Source organism: Copadichromis virginalis, linkage group LG2 (assembly GCF_057382275.1).
Source record: "Copadichromis virginalis isolate Kocher_CV1m ecotype Utaka linkage group LG2, C_Virginalis_male_GT1.1, whole genome shotgun sequence".
NCBI classification, from domain to species: Eukaryota; Metazoa; Chordata; class Actinopteri; order Cichliformes; family Cichlidae; genus Copadichromis; species Copadichromis virginalis.
The window spans coordinates 24,489,281-24,502,475 of record NC_140619.1 but is presented as its reverse complement, the minus strand read 5'-3'; the positions used below and the strand labels follow the sequence as shown (position 1 = coordinate 24,502,475).

At 40.9% G+C, this 13,195-nt stretch overlaps 2 protein-coding genes across 5 annotated transcripts; one reads left to right on the top strand and one right to left on the bottom strand.

The window, feature by feature from the left end:
- Positions 1-3,935: 3,935 nt before the first annotated feature.
- On the top strand, positions 3,936-11,439 carry hmmr (hyaluronan-mediated motility receptor (RHAMM)). 4 transcript variants are annotated; one of them, XM_085474693.1, is made up of 20 exons: positions 3,936-4,313; positions 4,570-4,668; positions 4,758-4,849; positions 4,957-5,034; positions 5,185-5,373; positions 5,473-5,559; positions 5,641-5,752; positions 5,834-5,899; positions 6,051-6,124; positions 6,241-6,308; positions 6,389-6,747; positions 6,837-6,985; positions 7,111-7,325; positions 8,434-8,550; positions 8,676-8,855; positions 8,953-9,678; positions 9,768-9,840; positions 10,464-10,640; positions 10,771-10,933; positions 11,068-11,439. In XM_085474693.1, exons 1-20 carry the CDS (start codon positions 4,268-4,270, stop codon positions 11,085-11,087), a joined length of 3,090 nt encoding a protein of 1,029 aa, XP_085330819.1. In that variant the 5' UTR covers positions 3,936-4,267; the 3' UTR covers positions 11,088-11,439. The 4 variants fall into 4 exon arrangements, with proteins under 4 accessions (XP_085330819.1, XP_085330828.1, XP_085330810.1 ...); XM_085474702.1 differs by lacking the exon at positions 8,676-8,855; XM_085474684.1 differs by lacking the exon at positions 11,068-11,439 and having other exon boundaries at positions 10,771-11,048.
- A 366-nt stretch (positions 11,440-11,805) lies between these two features.
- LOC146717343 (insulin-like) lies at positions 11,806-12,818 on the bottom strand. The gene is made up of 2 exons (XM_085465762.1): positions 12,626-12,818; positions 11,806-11,951 (listed from the first exon to the last, which is right to left on the bottom strand). Exons 1-2 carry the CDS (start codon positions 12,813-12,815, stop codon positions 11,806-11,808), a joined length of 336 nt encoding a protein of 111 aa, XP_085321888.1. The 5' UTR covers positions 12,816-12,818.
- Between the last annotated feature and the right edge of the window lie 377 nt (positions 12,819-13,195).

The window sequence follows — 13,195 nt, the reverse complement described above, 5'->3', positions numbered from 1 at the left end:
GTTCCTGCAAAGGATTTGAAATTATGTTGTATTTCCATGAAATAAAAAATGTTTAACTGAAAAAAAAGAAGTTGTATTTAGCATGTTTGCTTTTCAATGGGTTCTACCATTTACTTGCAGCATGCCGTATTACACCTGAACCTACACCTGAGGATGTTTTCAGGTTTTAGTTTTCCAAATTTGTTTGTTTTGAGAATCTTGTAGAATGAAGCTTGTGTACATACTACATCTGTTACATATGCCAGGTGGCCTATAGGAAGGGTCTCTCATATCCTCGTGTTGGTGTTGTACCTGGATCAATGTAGCATCTCAATCATGTTGTTATATCATACCTTTGCGACTTGAAAAATTAAATGTGCTGCACTGCCTTAGCCAGAATTTATCCTAATGTATCTTGGAAAAAAATGAAACAAAAATTGTCTTTGCACCCATTCTTCTCATCCAACCCTATCTGGGTTGGATTCTGTCAAGAATGGTAGAAAATTAAAAAAATAATATGTTGTCAATATTGTAGGACCATAACCTATAAGGGGTCTTGAACTCCAGGCCTCGAGGGCCGCTGTCCTGCAGGTTTTAGATGTGTCCTTGATCCAACACAGCTGATTTAAATGGCTAAGTTACCTCCTCAACATGACTTGAAGTTCTCCAGAGGCCTGCTAATGAACTAATCATTTGATTCAGGTGTGTTGACCCAGGGTGAGATCTAAAACCTGCAGGACACCGGCCCTGGATGCCTGGCGTTCGAGACCCCTGCATAAGACAAGACGATTGAACAAAATATTAAGTAAATGGTTCTGAATACTTATGTAATAATGACCTTAGTGAACTGCTGTCTGTGATCTGTGTTGATTTTGACTGTGTAATTATTGCTGGGGATTTTAACATTCATGTGGACAACCCTCAGGACAAAGGGACTAAAGACCTGAGTAACACTCTGGGCAACTTTGGGCTGACTCAGCATGTAACAGAGGCCACACATAATAGAGGACACACTCTTGACCTACTGATCTCCAAAGGCCTGAGCATTTCAAAGGTTACTGTGTCTGATGTGGGCCTGTCTGATCATTACTGTGTTTTCTTTGAAAGTAAAATCTCAGCCCACACAAATATATCAACAACAGTGATCACAAAACGGTGTATAACTGAAGACAGTAGTGCAATTTTTAACCAGGTCTTCCCATTAACACCTGACCTGCCCAGAGGGTCAGTCAATGAGCTCGTCAATAGCTTCAATGCTAACATGTTAAATGTAATGGACACTATTGCTCCCATTAAGGTGAAGGTTATCTCTGGAAGGAAAAAGTCTCCATGGAGAAACTCCACACTGGTGAAAAATGAAAAAAGAGAGTGTAGGAAAGCTGAGCGCAGATGGAGAAAAACAAACCTCCAGGTTCATTATGACATTTATAAAGAGAAACTTCACAATTATAATTTACAACTGAGGAATGCAAGGAGTTCCTACTTCTCTGACATCATCACTAAAAACAGCCATAATGCTCGGGTCTTATTTTCTACAGTTGACAGGCTAACAAACCCTCCTGTGTCAGTGGCAGCTGAACTTCATTCGACCATGGCCTGCAATGACTTTGCCAAATTCTTCACTGAAAAAATCCAAAAGATTAGACAAGCAATTGGTACATCAACAGCAGATCCAGGATATGTACTGTGTCCACCAAAAAACTGTTTAAACACCATGAAACAGTTTCAACCTATTAACAGCAAAGACCTGGAGGACATCTTAGGTCAACTGAACTCCTCCTCCTGCTGTTTAGATGTCCTGCCAACAAGTTTTTTCAAAAAGGTCTCAAAGACTTTAGAGTCAGACCTGTTACAGATCGTCAACTTTTCTTTATTATCAGGTGTGTTTCCAGAATCACTAAAAACTGCTGTAATCAAACCTATACTGAAAAAGGACAATCTTGACAAGACACAAATGAACAACTACAGGCCGATCTCAAATCTCCCGTTTTTAAGTAAGATCATTGAAAAAGCAGTTTCTCAACAGCTCAGTTACTTCTTAAAACAGAATAATTGCTACGATGCCTTCCAGTCAGGTTTTAGATAGAACCACAGCACTGAAACCGCTCTGACCAAAGTGTTTAATGACATATGTCTGAATACAGACAGTGGAAAAATGTCAGTCTTAGTTTTACTGGATCTCAGTGCAGCATTTGATACAGTTGACCACAACATATTACTCAAACGACTGGAGAACTGGACAGGTCTTTCAGGAACTGTACTAAACTGGTTCAAAACATACGTAGAAAACAGGAAATACTTTGTATCAATAGGTAACTTCACATCTGAGCAGACAAGTATCACATGTGGAGTTCCCCAAGGTTCCATCTTGGGACCCCTTCTGTTTAACATCTACATGCTCCCACTGGCACAGATTATAAACAACAACAAAATAAACTATCACAGCTATGCAGATGACACACAAATATATATCACAATGTCACCAGGAGACCGAGGCCCTGTACAGGCTCTTGGTAAATGCATTGAGGAAATCAATGACTGGTTGTGCCACAATTTTCTCCAGCTAAACAAAAACAAAACTGAGGTAATAGTCTTTGGCGCCAAAGAAAAACGATTACAGGTCACCAGAGAACTTCAATCTATACGTCTAAAAACCACAAACCAGGCGAGAAATTTGGGTGTAGTGATGGATGCAGACCTAAACTTAGAAAAACACATTAAGACAATAACAAAGTCAGCTTACTATCACCTCAAGAATATATCAAGGATAAAAGATCTGATGTCTCAACAGGACCTGGAAAAACTAGTCCATGCATTCATCTTTAGTAGGCTTGATTACTGTAACAGCATCTTTACAGGTCTACCTAAAAAATCAGTCAGACAACTACAGCTCATTCAGAACTCTGCTGCTCGAGTCCTCACTAAGACCAAAAAAGTGGACCACATCAGTCCAGCTCTGAGGTCCTTACACTGGCTGCCTGTCCGTCAGAGGATAGACTTTAAAGTTCTGATGCTGGCCTATAAAGCTCTGAATGGTTTAGGACCAAAATACATCAATGACCTCCTGACCCAGTATGAACCATCCAGATCCCTCAGGTCATCTGGATCCGGTCTTTTATCAGTTCCCAGAGTCAGAACCAGACACGGAGAAGCTGCATTCAGCTTTTATGCTCCTTATATCTGGAACAAACTCCCAGAAAGCCTCAGATCAGCTGAAACACTCAGTTTATTTAAATCCAGGTTGAAGACTCACCTGTTCTCAGCTGCATTTGAATAAAGCACCAAATCCACACTTTAAGCTTAAATTTCAAAACTTACATTTAACTACTGATTTTATCTACTGTTCTGATTTTATCTGTTTTGATTTTATATACTGTTGTTTGTTGTTTGTTTGTTAATTAGTTAGTTAGTTTATTTGCTTGTTTTAATCAATTTTAAATCATGCTTTTTATTTGTTCTTGTTTCTAATGTCTCTGTAAAGCACTTTGAATCACCTTGTTGTTGAATTGTGCTATACAAATAAACTTGCCTTGCCTTGCCTAATACTATTATCATATTGCAGAACTATAGTAAAAATAGATACCAAGCATTTAAAAAATTTTTTGTCTCACTGTGGAGCACATCTGTACATATTAAAGGGAAAAAATCATTTTGAGATAAACTGCAATATAACAAAGGTTGGAATGCTTTCTGAATGCATTGTATTTAAAAATTAACTGGGTTAGCGACCAAAGACCAAACTGGACTTTGTAGACTTTTGCTATTCTATTAAACAGAATTATTTTACTTAGCAATTTATGCCAATTAAACTGTTTTTAATTATTTTTGGATTTTTAGTTATTTAAAAAAATCGAGCTATGGATGGTATTTTATTTTTCAATGGGAGAAAGCGTCCATGGTAAGCCATTTAAAAAGACCTGGGGAAGCCCCTCCCCCAAAAAACAAATCAAATCGAAAACGAGTATGTTAAGTCTGTACAGGTGTACATCAATGGGTGTATAAAATAAGTAAAATATATAATTTCTACAGTTACGGATTTAAACAAAATCCGAAACTACACTTTCTAAGTAAACTTGAGGGCTATTTGAATTTGTTGTGAAAAGAAGACGCTCGCGATATCCGGAACTGCGTTATGGGGACTGGATTCCTATTGGCTACGGGCAGATAAATCTACGCATGACGTTATTTTGAAATTTCAGCGGCGAAGCGTTGCTTGTCAGTGAGAGTTGCACTACAGCCTTTGCGACACTTCTAGAAATTCAAAGTTAGTCACATACAGTGGGATAAAATGTCTTTTTCACGAGCTCCTTTGAGGAGATTCAACGAACACGTAGGTAAGTAAAAGCTAACGGCTGTAGCATGCTGCCAAATTCAACCACTTAACGTTAAATGGCTTATGTTCGCTGGCTAAAGCTAAGCAAGCGTTAAGGCACATTTGGTTAGCGGGGTTTCTTGTTTAACGTATATAAATTAATAAAACATAGCCACGGGTGGTTATTTGTTTACATAACAAAGGCCTGATGGTGTTTATGATACCACTGTTGATTGCGGTGATCGACATTACAGCTAACGTCTTCTTGTTGTTCGAAGGTTGCGCCCCTCCTCCGGGGTCCTATGAGGTTAAACCTGGGGACCTGAGAGGAGTGGCATCCTTTGACAAATCTGATCGATTCAAACCTCCTAAAGCGGGTGAGTGGCTCTGCTACATGTAATGCTACAGGAAATGGTGTAACTGGTAACACAACGTTAGTACCACTGTTTTTCTTTTGTGTCTTCAGCTGATGGAGCTGCTATGCTGCCGCCACCACCATCGCCTTCCAGAAATGCCTTAGTTTCTCCTGTCCGCAGGACTCTGTCGCTTGATGTCCTTGTGAGTTTAATGTTATTGTTAACGCCACTCTGCAGAGCCTGCTGATCATAGAGTTGCTTGAGATATACAATATTTGTTTCCTTTGTCTTTCCCTTGTCAAAAACTAGCCTGAAGGGTCAAGTGCAAAGAAAGACAGGAATGGCATGACTGCGGAGAGGAAGCAGCAGAAACTACTGGAGAAGGAGGTACACCTCAAAGATTGATAGTCCTCTGTAATCAGTAGCTTGTGTCCTTAGTTATTACTGTGGAACTGGTGCACCAGTAAGTGTTCAAGCTGCTGTTCATCCTGTTGGTGCCTGTACCAGAAAGATAGTTTGAGCTTTGATTCTTCCCAGATCCGGTCCCTGGTGCAACAGCGTGGGGAGCAGGATCGTCGGGTACTCGCCCTGGAAGAAGAGCTAAAGAAGGTAGAGGCCAAGCTGTTGGCTGCAATCAGGGAAAGGACCGGGCTCACTGCCAGTGTTACCACACTTGAGAGACAGCGAGCTGAACTCAAGAAAGTCAACGAGTTCCTAAAAAACAAGGTATGATGATATCTAGGCTCTACTTGTATTTAGAAATACCGTCATGAGTGTGTTTGGACTTGAATGGTGGGTGTTTTTTATTTTTTATTTTTTTTCAAGGTGTCTGCTGATACAACAAAAAAGAGAATCAATTCCCTTACCATGGAGTTGATGGAAGCTAGGAACACTTTGGATGTGAAAAACCAGGTATGATTCATTCAGTTTGTTAAATCCTACCTTAATATTAACCCATGTGCAGTAATAAATTGTCTTTTTTTTTTTATTCAGGAATTTAGTGTACTTCAGATTAACACTGAAGGCCAAATAAAAGTTTTAGAAACTGACCTACAAGCTGCAAGGGCTACACTCGCAGCTTTAAAGGACAGGAATAAAGACTTGGGTAAGATTTAAGACTATATATCTATCTATTACATATGCAGAATGTGTAGGTGAACTAATTAGGGATGCTATCTTTCTCTAGAGGACCTCCATCAGGTGACAAAAAGTCAGAATGAAGATCTGGAAAACGAAAATGCTCGATTACATGGTGAGTTTTCTTTTGGATTTTTCACAAAGTCTGTTGAGTTGAACTGGAAGGCAAATGAACATTTTCACCATCTTTGACTTGGGAATAACATTAGTAAGCAAGTAGCATCACCTTTACTGTGTTTCTTTTTAATGGTTGCATTCTCTGCCAGCTGTGATACGGGAGCTCAGGGAGGAGATCCGTGTAGTGCAGGGATACCTGGATGCAACCAATGATGAAAACCAGGTATAAACTAGATTTACATTACCACATGCTGCAAATATGTATTTATTAATTTGTCTTCCCCCATCTTTTATTCATAAATTGTGAAAGTCATGTTTAATCCATCTTTGTGGCCATAGGAGCTCCGCTTGAAGATTCAAGAGAAGACACAGAACACTGTTGCTGGTTCCCAAGTGGAGAAACTAAAGTGAGCAAACGCTTAATGTATATCTAATTAAATTTATCCTTCCTGCGTGTCTTATATGTTCATTTGTCATTTTTCCACAGGCAGCTGGAGTCCGAACTAGAGCGGTGTGTTTCTGAGCTTGAAACCACTCAAGATGCGCTGCGGCAAAAAGAGGAGGTGGTACGCAAACTCCAGCAAGAGCTGCAGTCAACAAAGGATGCTTTATGGGAAATGGAAAAGAAGTTGGAGGAACAAGAGCAGGAGCTGAAGTCTTCTATGAGTGCCATGGAGGAACAAATAAAGTTAGCCAACCAAGATGTTCAAGAATCTCAAGTGACAGTAGGCCAGCAGGAAGCAGAGCTTTCTAGACTGAGGGAGGTGCTCCGGAGAACGGAGAAGGAGCTGGATGAGCGAGTGGCGCATCTTGAACAGAGGTGTCTGTTTTCCGAGGAAGAGAGAAGTATGTTCATCCTGAGCCAGTGGCTTTGGCTATTCAAGGTACAGAAAATAATTCCAGGTTTGTGAAGTTCTTGTTTTTATATATCTTAGGCAAGACTCAGGAGGAGGGACTAAGGAGGGTGGAAGAGTTGAAGAAGGAGCTGGGCTTGCTAAAGGAGGCTAAAAAAGAGGAGACAAAGAGATGCACTGAGCTCCAGGAAGAACATGCCAAGCTTACTGAGGAACTGGCAAAGGAAAGGGTGAGACAAACTTTTTCTTGTCTGTTGGGTTTGCTGTTGTTTTTTGTTAACCAAAACTCAGTGCAATAACTTTTAAGCTGTAACTTATTGTTTCTTTTTTTTTGTCTTTTCACCTCTCCCTGCAGTCATTAGTGGACTCCCTATCTGTGCTAGTGGAGCAGGTGCGAGAGGATTCTGAGAATCGGTTCAGACAGCTAAAGGAAGAGATGGAGGAGGTCCTGGGAGAGCTTGCCCTTATGGAAGAACAGGAGCAGAATAATCAGGAAATGACAGAGAGTCGGGAGACCCTCCAAAGGCAGCTGGAGAGACAGCTGAGTGATACAGAAGCACTTTTGGAGAGGTGAGCAACCAAAGGGCAAGCAAACTGATGGGTGTCACTGCCCATGTGTTACTATTTTTGACCCACTAGACTGGCAGCATGTCCTGGCATGCACTGTAAATAAAGCGGGGAGAAAATAATTGCTGTGCATCAGTCCATCACAAGCATGACGGAGTCAGTGGGTCACTGTCTCTGTTTTAGACCAATTTAAAGTTTCCAAATGTACTGACTTCATCCTTGGTGTATAAAGAAAGGAGGGCACTTGGTGACCATGTTTTCTTTCTTTTCTCTTTTTGAGAGTCTGGTAAATGTAAGAGGTTTGGAGGGCCACGTCACTTTAATATTGATGATGTGCACCTTGTAGCTAGGGCTGCAAGCGAAGATTTTATTACGACTCAAGGTTATTCCATACCATAGACTAATTCTCTTATGGTTTGTTCGCACCAAACACAAATAAAAGTTTGGCAACACGAGAATATTCGCTGCAGCCGACAAGGTAATTGGAATGAAATTAAGGGAGCAGTTTCATGAGAAAACAGAAAGTCCTATTATTCCACTTACATTTGTACAAGTTCACTCCGTTAACACTACATAAAAGTGAAGTTAAACCATAGAGCTCCAGTTTTCTTCAAATAGCATCAGTAAGCTCTTCCTCCAGTTGTGATAGTCAGTGGCATCAGGAGGAAATCCCAGTGGACGGGTTTTCACAAGGCAACATGAAGCGAATAGTTTATGAAAGTTGAAGTATTCACCCCAGATCACCTCGTTACGTAGACCGTAGATGTGTGCTCGCAACAACCCCTGCTGTTGTTGCGAGCACAGTTATTCCACTATATCTTCCAATATTATTATTTATTTATTTATGTGTTTTTAAAAAAAATCCAAACCCAAAGATACAGTAATTTATTAATGTTTTTAGGAAGTTGAGGAAGAAAAAGTTTGAAAAACTGTCTCATCTGTTTTTCTAAATGCAGTGTTACTTGATGCATTATGTGACCACTGCTATTTGATTTTGTATATTTTTTGATACTTCTGTCAATTGTTATAGTGAATTGGGTGTTTTAGGAACGTAAACTGACAATGTGTCTTATTATTATTATTATTATTATTTATTTATTTTTTTTTTAAGTAAAAGCAATGACATGGCAGCTGTGAAAGAGGAGCATTTAGCTGCTGTGAGAGTGCTTGAAGAGGCGCACACAAAGTCCCTGAGCAAGATGGCAGAAACTGTCACGGAGCTGGAAAGGTGAGCGCTCAAGCGTCTGTAGTTCTTGGATGTGTCTCTTGAAAAGCCAGTTTGATTTGTGCTTGCTTTAAATGTGGATTTCTGCCAGAGCGTGGGCTTCACGGGATGCTCGTTTTAATTTTCAGTACCAGAGAGGCTTTAAAGGAAGCAAAGGAAAGGCAGAGAGAGCTAGAACTTGAAATTAAGGAGGTGATCCTCACAGGGTTTCAACAGAAGGAGGAGGAGATCAAGAGAGTCAGGGAATGGTTAAAAGAGCAGCAGGCGATACAGTTAGCTGGAGTGAAAGCCAGCGAGCAGATTTTGAGGTATCCTAAAAAAAATTTTTTTAATTTTTTTTTTTAAAACAAAATTTCTACCTTTGCTAAAGTTGTCACTTTTCTACCTTTCTCTTTGACTTTGTAGAATGTTGCTGGAGGTGCAGGCTTGCCTTGCACAAAAAGATGATGAGATGAAGGCCGCGGAGGCGAGCCACGCTGTTCAGATCAGTCAGCTACAGCAGGAGGTACAGCTGCAGAAAAAGGAGAAAGAAGACGCACTGGGACAACTGGGGGAAGAGAGAGGTCAGAGTGTAGCTCAGTTCCAAAAAGAGAGGGAAAAAGCCCAGAAACTGCTGGAGGAAATCAGTGGGGAAAAGGAGGAAATGACGACACAGCTCAAACAAGAAAGAGAGGAGAAGGTTAAAATTCAGATCGCCCTTCAGGAGGAGAAGGAAGCATGTGAGGTTGAAAGGAAAGACCACCAGCAGCTAAGGTCAGAGGTGATCATACTACAGACTGAGCTCGAGAGATTAAAGGAGGAAAGGAAAGGTCTACTGTCTCAGGTAGAGCTCAGAGACCAATCTAAGGTGGATCTTGAAAATCAACTTAGCACGGCCGAGCAGGCCAGAAATCTGCTTCAGTCTCACCTGGATGAGGTTGAACAAGAAACCGAGAGCTTCCGGGCCCAATTAGGCCTCGCAGAAGAGAAAACACAAGCTCTGCAGCTCGTGTTGGATGAGGTGCGACAAGACGGACGAGCTATAAGAGAGCAGGTAAAAGTACTGACTCAGGAGAAGGTTACGCTGCAGTGGGAGTTGGAGGAGCAGCGGCAGGAACTGCAAAGACAAATAACTGAAGCACAAGAGAAGAGGTGAGAGAGGTTGATCTTTGTGTGTCCTCCGGAGGTTTTTGCTGTTACAATTTGTGCATTTTTTAACTCATCGTATACTTTCTTTTAAGTTCTTCAAGTTCAGAGACCGAGCACTGGAAGAAACAATATGAGGAGCTGTTTGCCAAAGTCAAGCCCTTCCAGGTCTGTGATTTATTTTTATGACAACTCATAGAAACCCACACACGTTTTCATTAAAGTTGGACTAATTAGTATTTTTAGATTAATAACAGCAAAACCCCTCCTTGTTTAATTGGTTTAGTTGACAGGGTGCATGCACTTTATGTTTATCTTACCAGCAAAATAAAACTGCCACATATGAACCCGCAGATATTTCTCACCCACCTCTGCTGTTCAGCCTGTCTTTTAGTTGTCTTCAGCTCAATTAACAGCTTCAGTACTTCTACACACTCTCTTTGGAGCTCCAGAGTTCTAATAATGCCAATTTACTCTATTCACCCAGCATCAAATGGCTCACAGACACAGTTGGGGAAGAAGGTGATTGAGAGGAAAAAAGTGGAGGTTTTTAGCAGTGAATGGAGCAGTACTTGCACAGTACTTTTCTAGTCTTACCGATTGAAGTGCTTTTAAGCAACTAAAAGGCAAGACTTTTTTTTTTTTTTTTCCCCAGAAGTTGGTGAAGATTTGAAGAGTGGAGATGTGTATTCATCAAGTGGTCAAATCAAAATGAATGTTGATGTCATAACATTTCTGTGAACACACAGTTATCAGAATAATAGTGAAAACTAATTAATGTGTGTCTGCAGGAACAGCTCAATGCCTTTGCAGCAGAGCGAAATGCACTACTTAATGAGAACGGGGCAAACCAGGAGGAATTAAACAAACTGGCTGACGCTTACGCTCGCCTCTTGGGACACCAGAACCAGAAGCAGAAGATCAAACACGTGGTGAAGCTGAAGGATGAGAACATCTCTCTGAAACAGGTAAAACGTGATGCAGAATTGCCTGCCTTCCAAAACGCAGACATCATTTCAAGCTAACATGCCTCTACACTACACCCTCCCCACCTTCTTTTTATTTATTTATTTTCCCTTTTTTTTCGTGTGTGTGTAGGAGGTGTCTAAGCTTCGCTCTCAGGTGAGCTGGCTAAAGACTGATCTGGAGCAAGTGAAGTCAAAGCTCCCCGGTGCGCCTCGCCGCAGGTTTGACCCCAGCAAAGCTTTCCAACATGATAAGGAGAACAGGCAAACTGAAACGTCTGAGCCGCTTAAAGACGGTAAGCACTTTCATCTGGCCAGAACCTTGAAGGAATGATGAGATGAACTATGACATTTTTTTTGTGGATGAGTCTCATTTTTATGTAACTCCTAAAGTGTTTTTAAAACTCTGATTCTCTGTTTGTTTTGTTAGGAAACCATTATGGGCTTTAGGACTCTGCTAGCAGTGCTGCCAAGAGACTTTTCTGAGATCTAGTATCTGTGGGTTATGAGAGTGTAAACTGAGGTTTTACAGCCTTTTGTTTTAGTGTGTACATTTTGTTTGGATTTTTTTTTTTTTTTTTTTTTTTTTTTAACAAAAACTGTTTAAACTTAATGAGGTAAAAGATGGAATAAAGTCTTAGATGCTAACAATTGGAGATCAAAAGTATAACTGGCTAAAAATCCAAGGTGCATTTTGCTAACTGAATTTTAATCTTTTTCATTAATCTTAGGGTTGTAGTAATTATCTCATGGGGAAAAGCTCTGTCTTATTCTGTAAATAAAGACAAATTTTAATACTCTTCTTGTGCCCAATCGTTCTTGAGACCTATTCACATGCTAGGTGTAGAAATGCTTTATAAGGAGCTTTTTTCTTTTCTCTCATTTGGATCATTTTGGCCATGTCTATCCTTAGCCAGAAGAGAGCACTCTAGGACTGCAGCCACAGGTTGGAGTACAGCAAAAGGCTACCACAGCCCATGTTTCAGCTGCACTATATATGAGCGACAAAAAAAAACACAAATTCACATCTTTGCAGAGAAGAGCCTTGGGTTATGGGTCAGGAAGCTTTATTTCCTTCAGTTGATAAGACATAGCCAGCAAGTATCAGGCCAGAAATTGACTTCGGGACCTTTTTACAGGCTATGAGTGGTGCTCCTGAAGTGGCGAGTCAGTCGCAGTAGCCCTCCAGGTGGTAAATGCTGCACGGCTTGTGGCAGCACTGTTCCACGATCCCTCTCTTCACTTTGGGCTCGTCGCGGCCCGACAAAGCCCTCCACAGTCGCTGGTCCTGTCTGGCCCTTTTAGACAGGAACCCTTTGAAGTGGAGAAAGTTTCCACAGCCCTGTGTTAAGTCCTGATGCTGCTGTGCAAATCTCCAGTTCCGCAAAATACCATTTACTGTTCACACTTTAATGGAGACTTAATGGCTAGTTAATCTGATCTCCCCAATCCATTTAGTCTTGTTAGTCTGTAGGAGATATGATGGAGCGCTAACGGAGGCATATTATAGCTTACACCCCTAATGTTAACGTCGAAACATCAATAGAGCGTTTGATGCGGAAGATCCAAAAAAGTTTCTAGAAATAACATAATGAATAATTTAGCGATTTCACAATTTTGATCAACTGGTTTTGTCACAGCATAGATGTTGAAAGCTACAAACCACAAGCCTGGCTACACCACTGAACTCAGAGGAGCCTGGAGTTAGGCTTTGCACACTAATGATGACTCAATACATTGATATAGTTCTGTAAAGTTTTCAGCATGTTGTCCCTAAACATTTTTCTTCCAGCTAGCATCCAATTTGGCATTTTCATTAGACTGAGTCTGAACTTTGAACACTGTGTTCAGAGACTAGACACACAAAGCACCACTGGGGTCTTGGGGTGATGTCATGCTGTTCCTTTCTGAACTCCCACCATCAAGGGGACAATTAGAGCTTATTTTACACAAGTCAAAAAAAAAGAGAAGCAGAACGGTGGTCTTACCGAGCAGATGTTCCACATCACGCTTGTGGGTCCGGCTCGGATTGTAGAAAAAGCCCCTTTCTCCACACACAAAGTAGAGGGCGTCCACCAGGTGGGAACCACACAGATGCTTGAGGGGGACCGAAGACCCCCCTGGAGAGCAGAGCATCAGCAGTAACAGCATGGACACTGCCCATGATACCCTGGCCATACGAGGGAGACCGCTTGAACAAAGGACAAAAAAGAGGACTTCATACACAAACATTTGAAAGCTATTCAGATTTTTATTGTGTTGGGTTTCAAAGAAAAGTGTAAAAGTGAATTCAGTTATTAATACATAATGCCTGAAGGTTTGGAGGAGTGAAAGAGCATGAAGTGATGCCGAATGATGACTTTTCCTGGCATTTTCTGTTAATAACTTCTTGTGAGATTCTACCTAATAGCTGCAAAGATGAGGCACGTGGCAATACCCCAACTCAAAATTTAGAAAGGAGGGAGAGGTGGGGAAAAGCTAATACTGCATTCTTTGATGGAAATGCCATTTGAAAAACAAGATCTGTGGAAGAGTTGTCGTATTCTCCAAATTTTCAG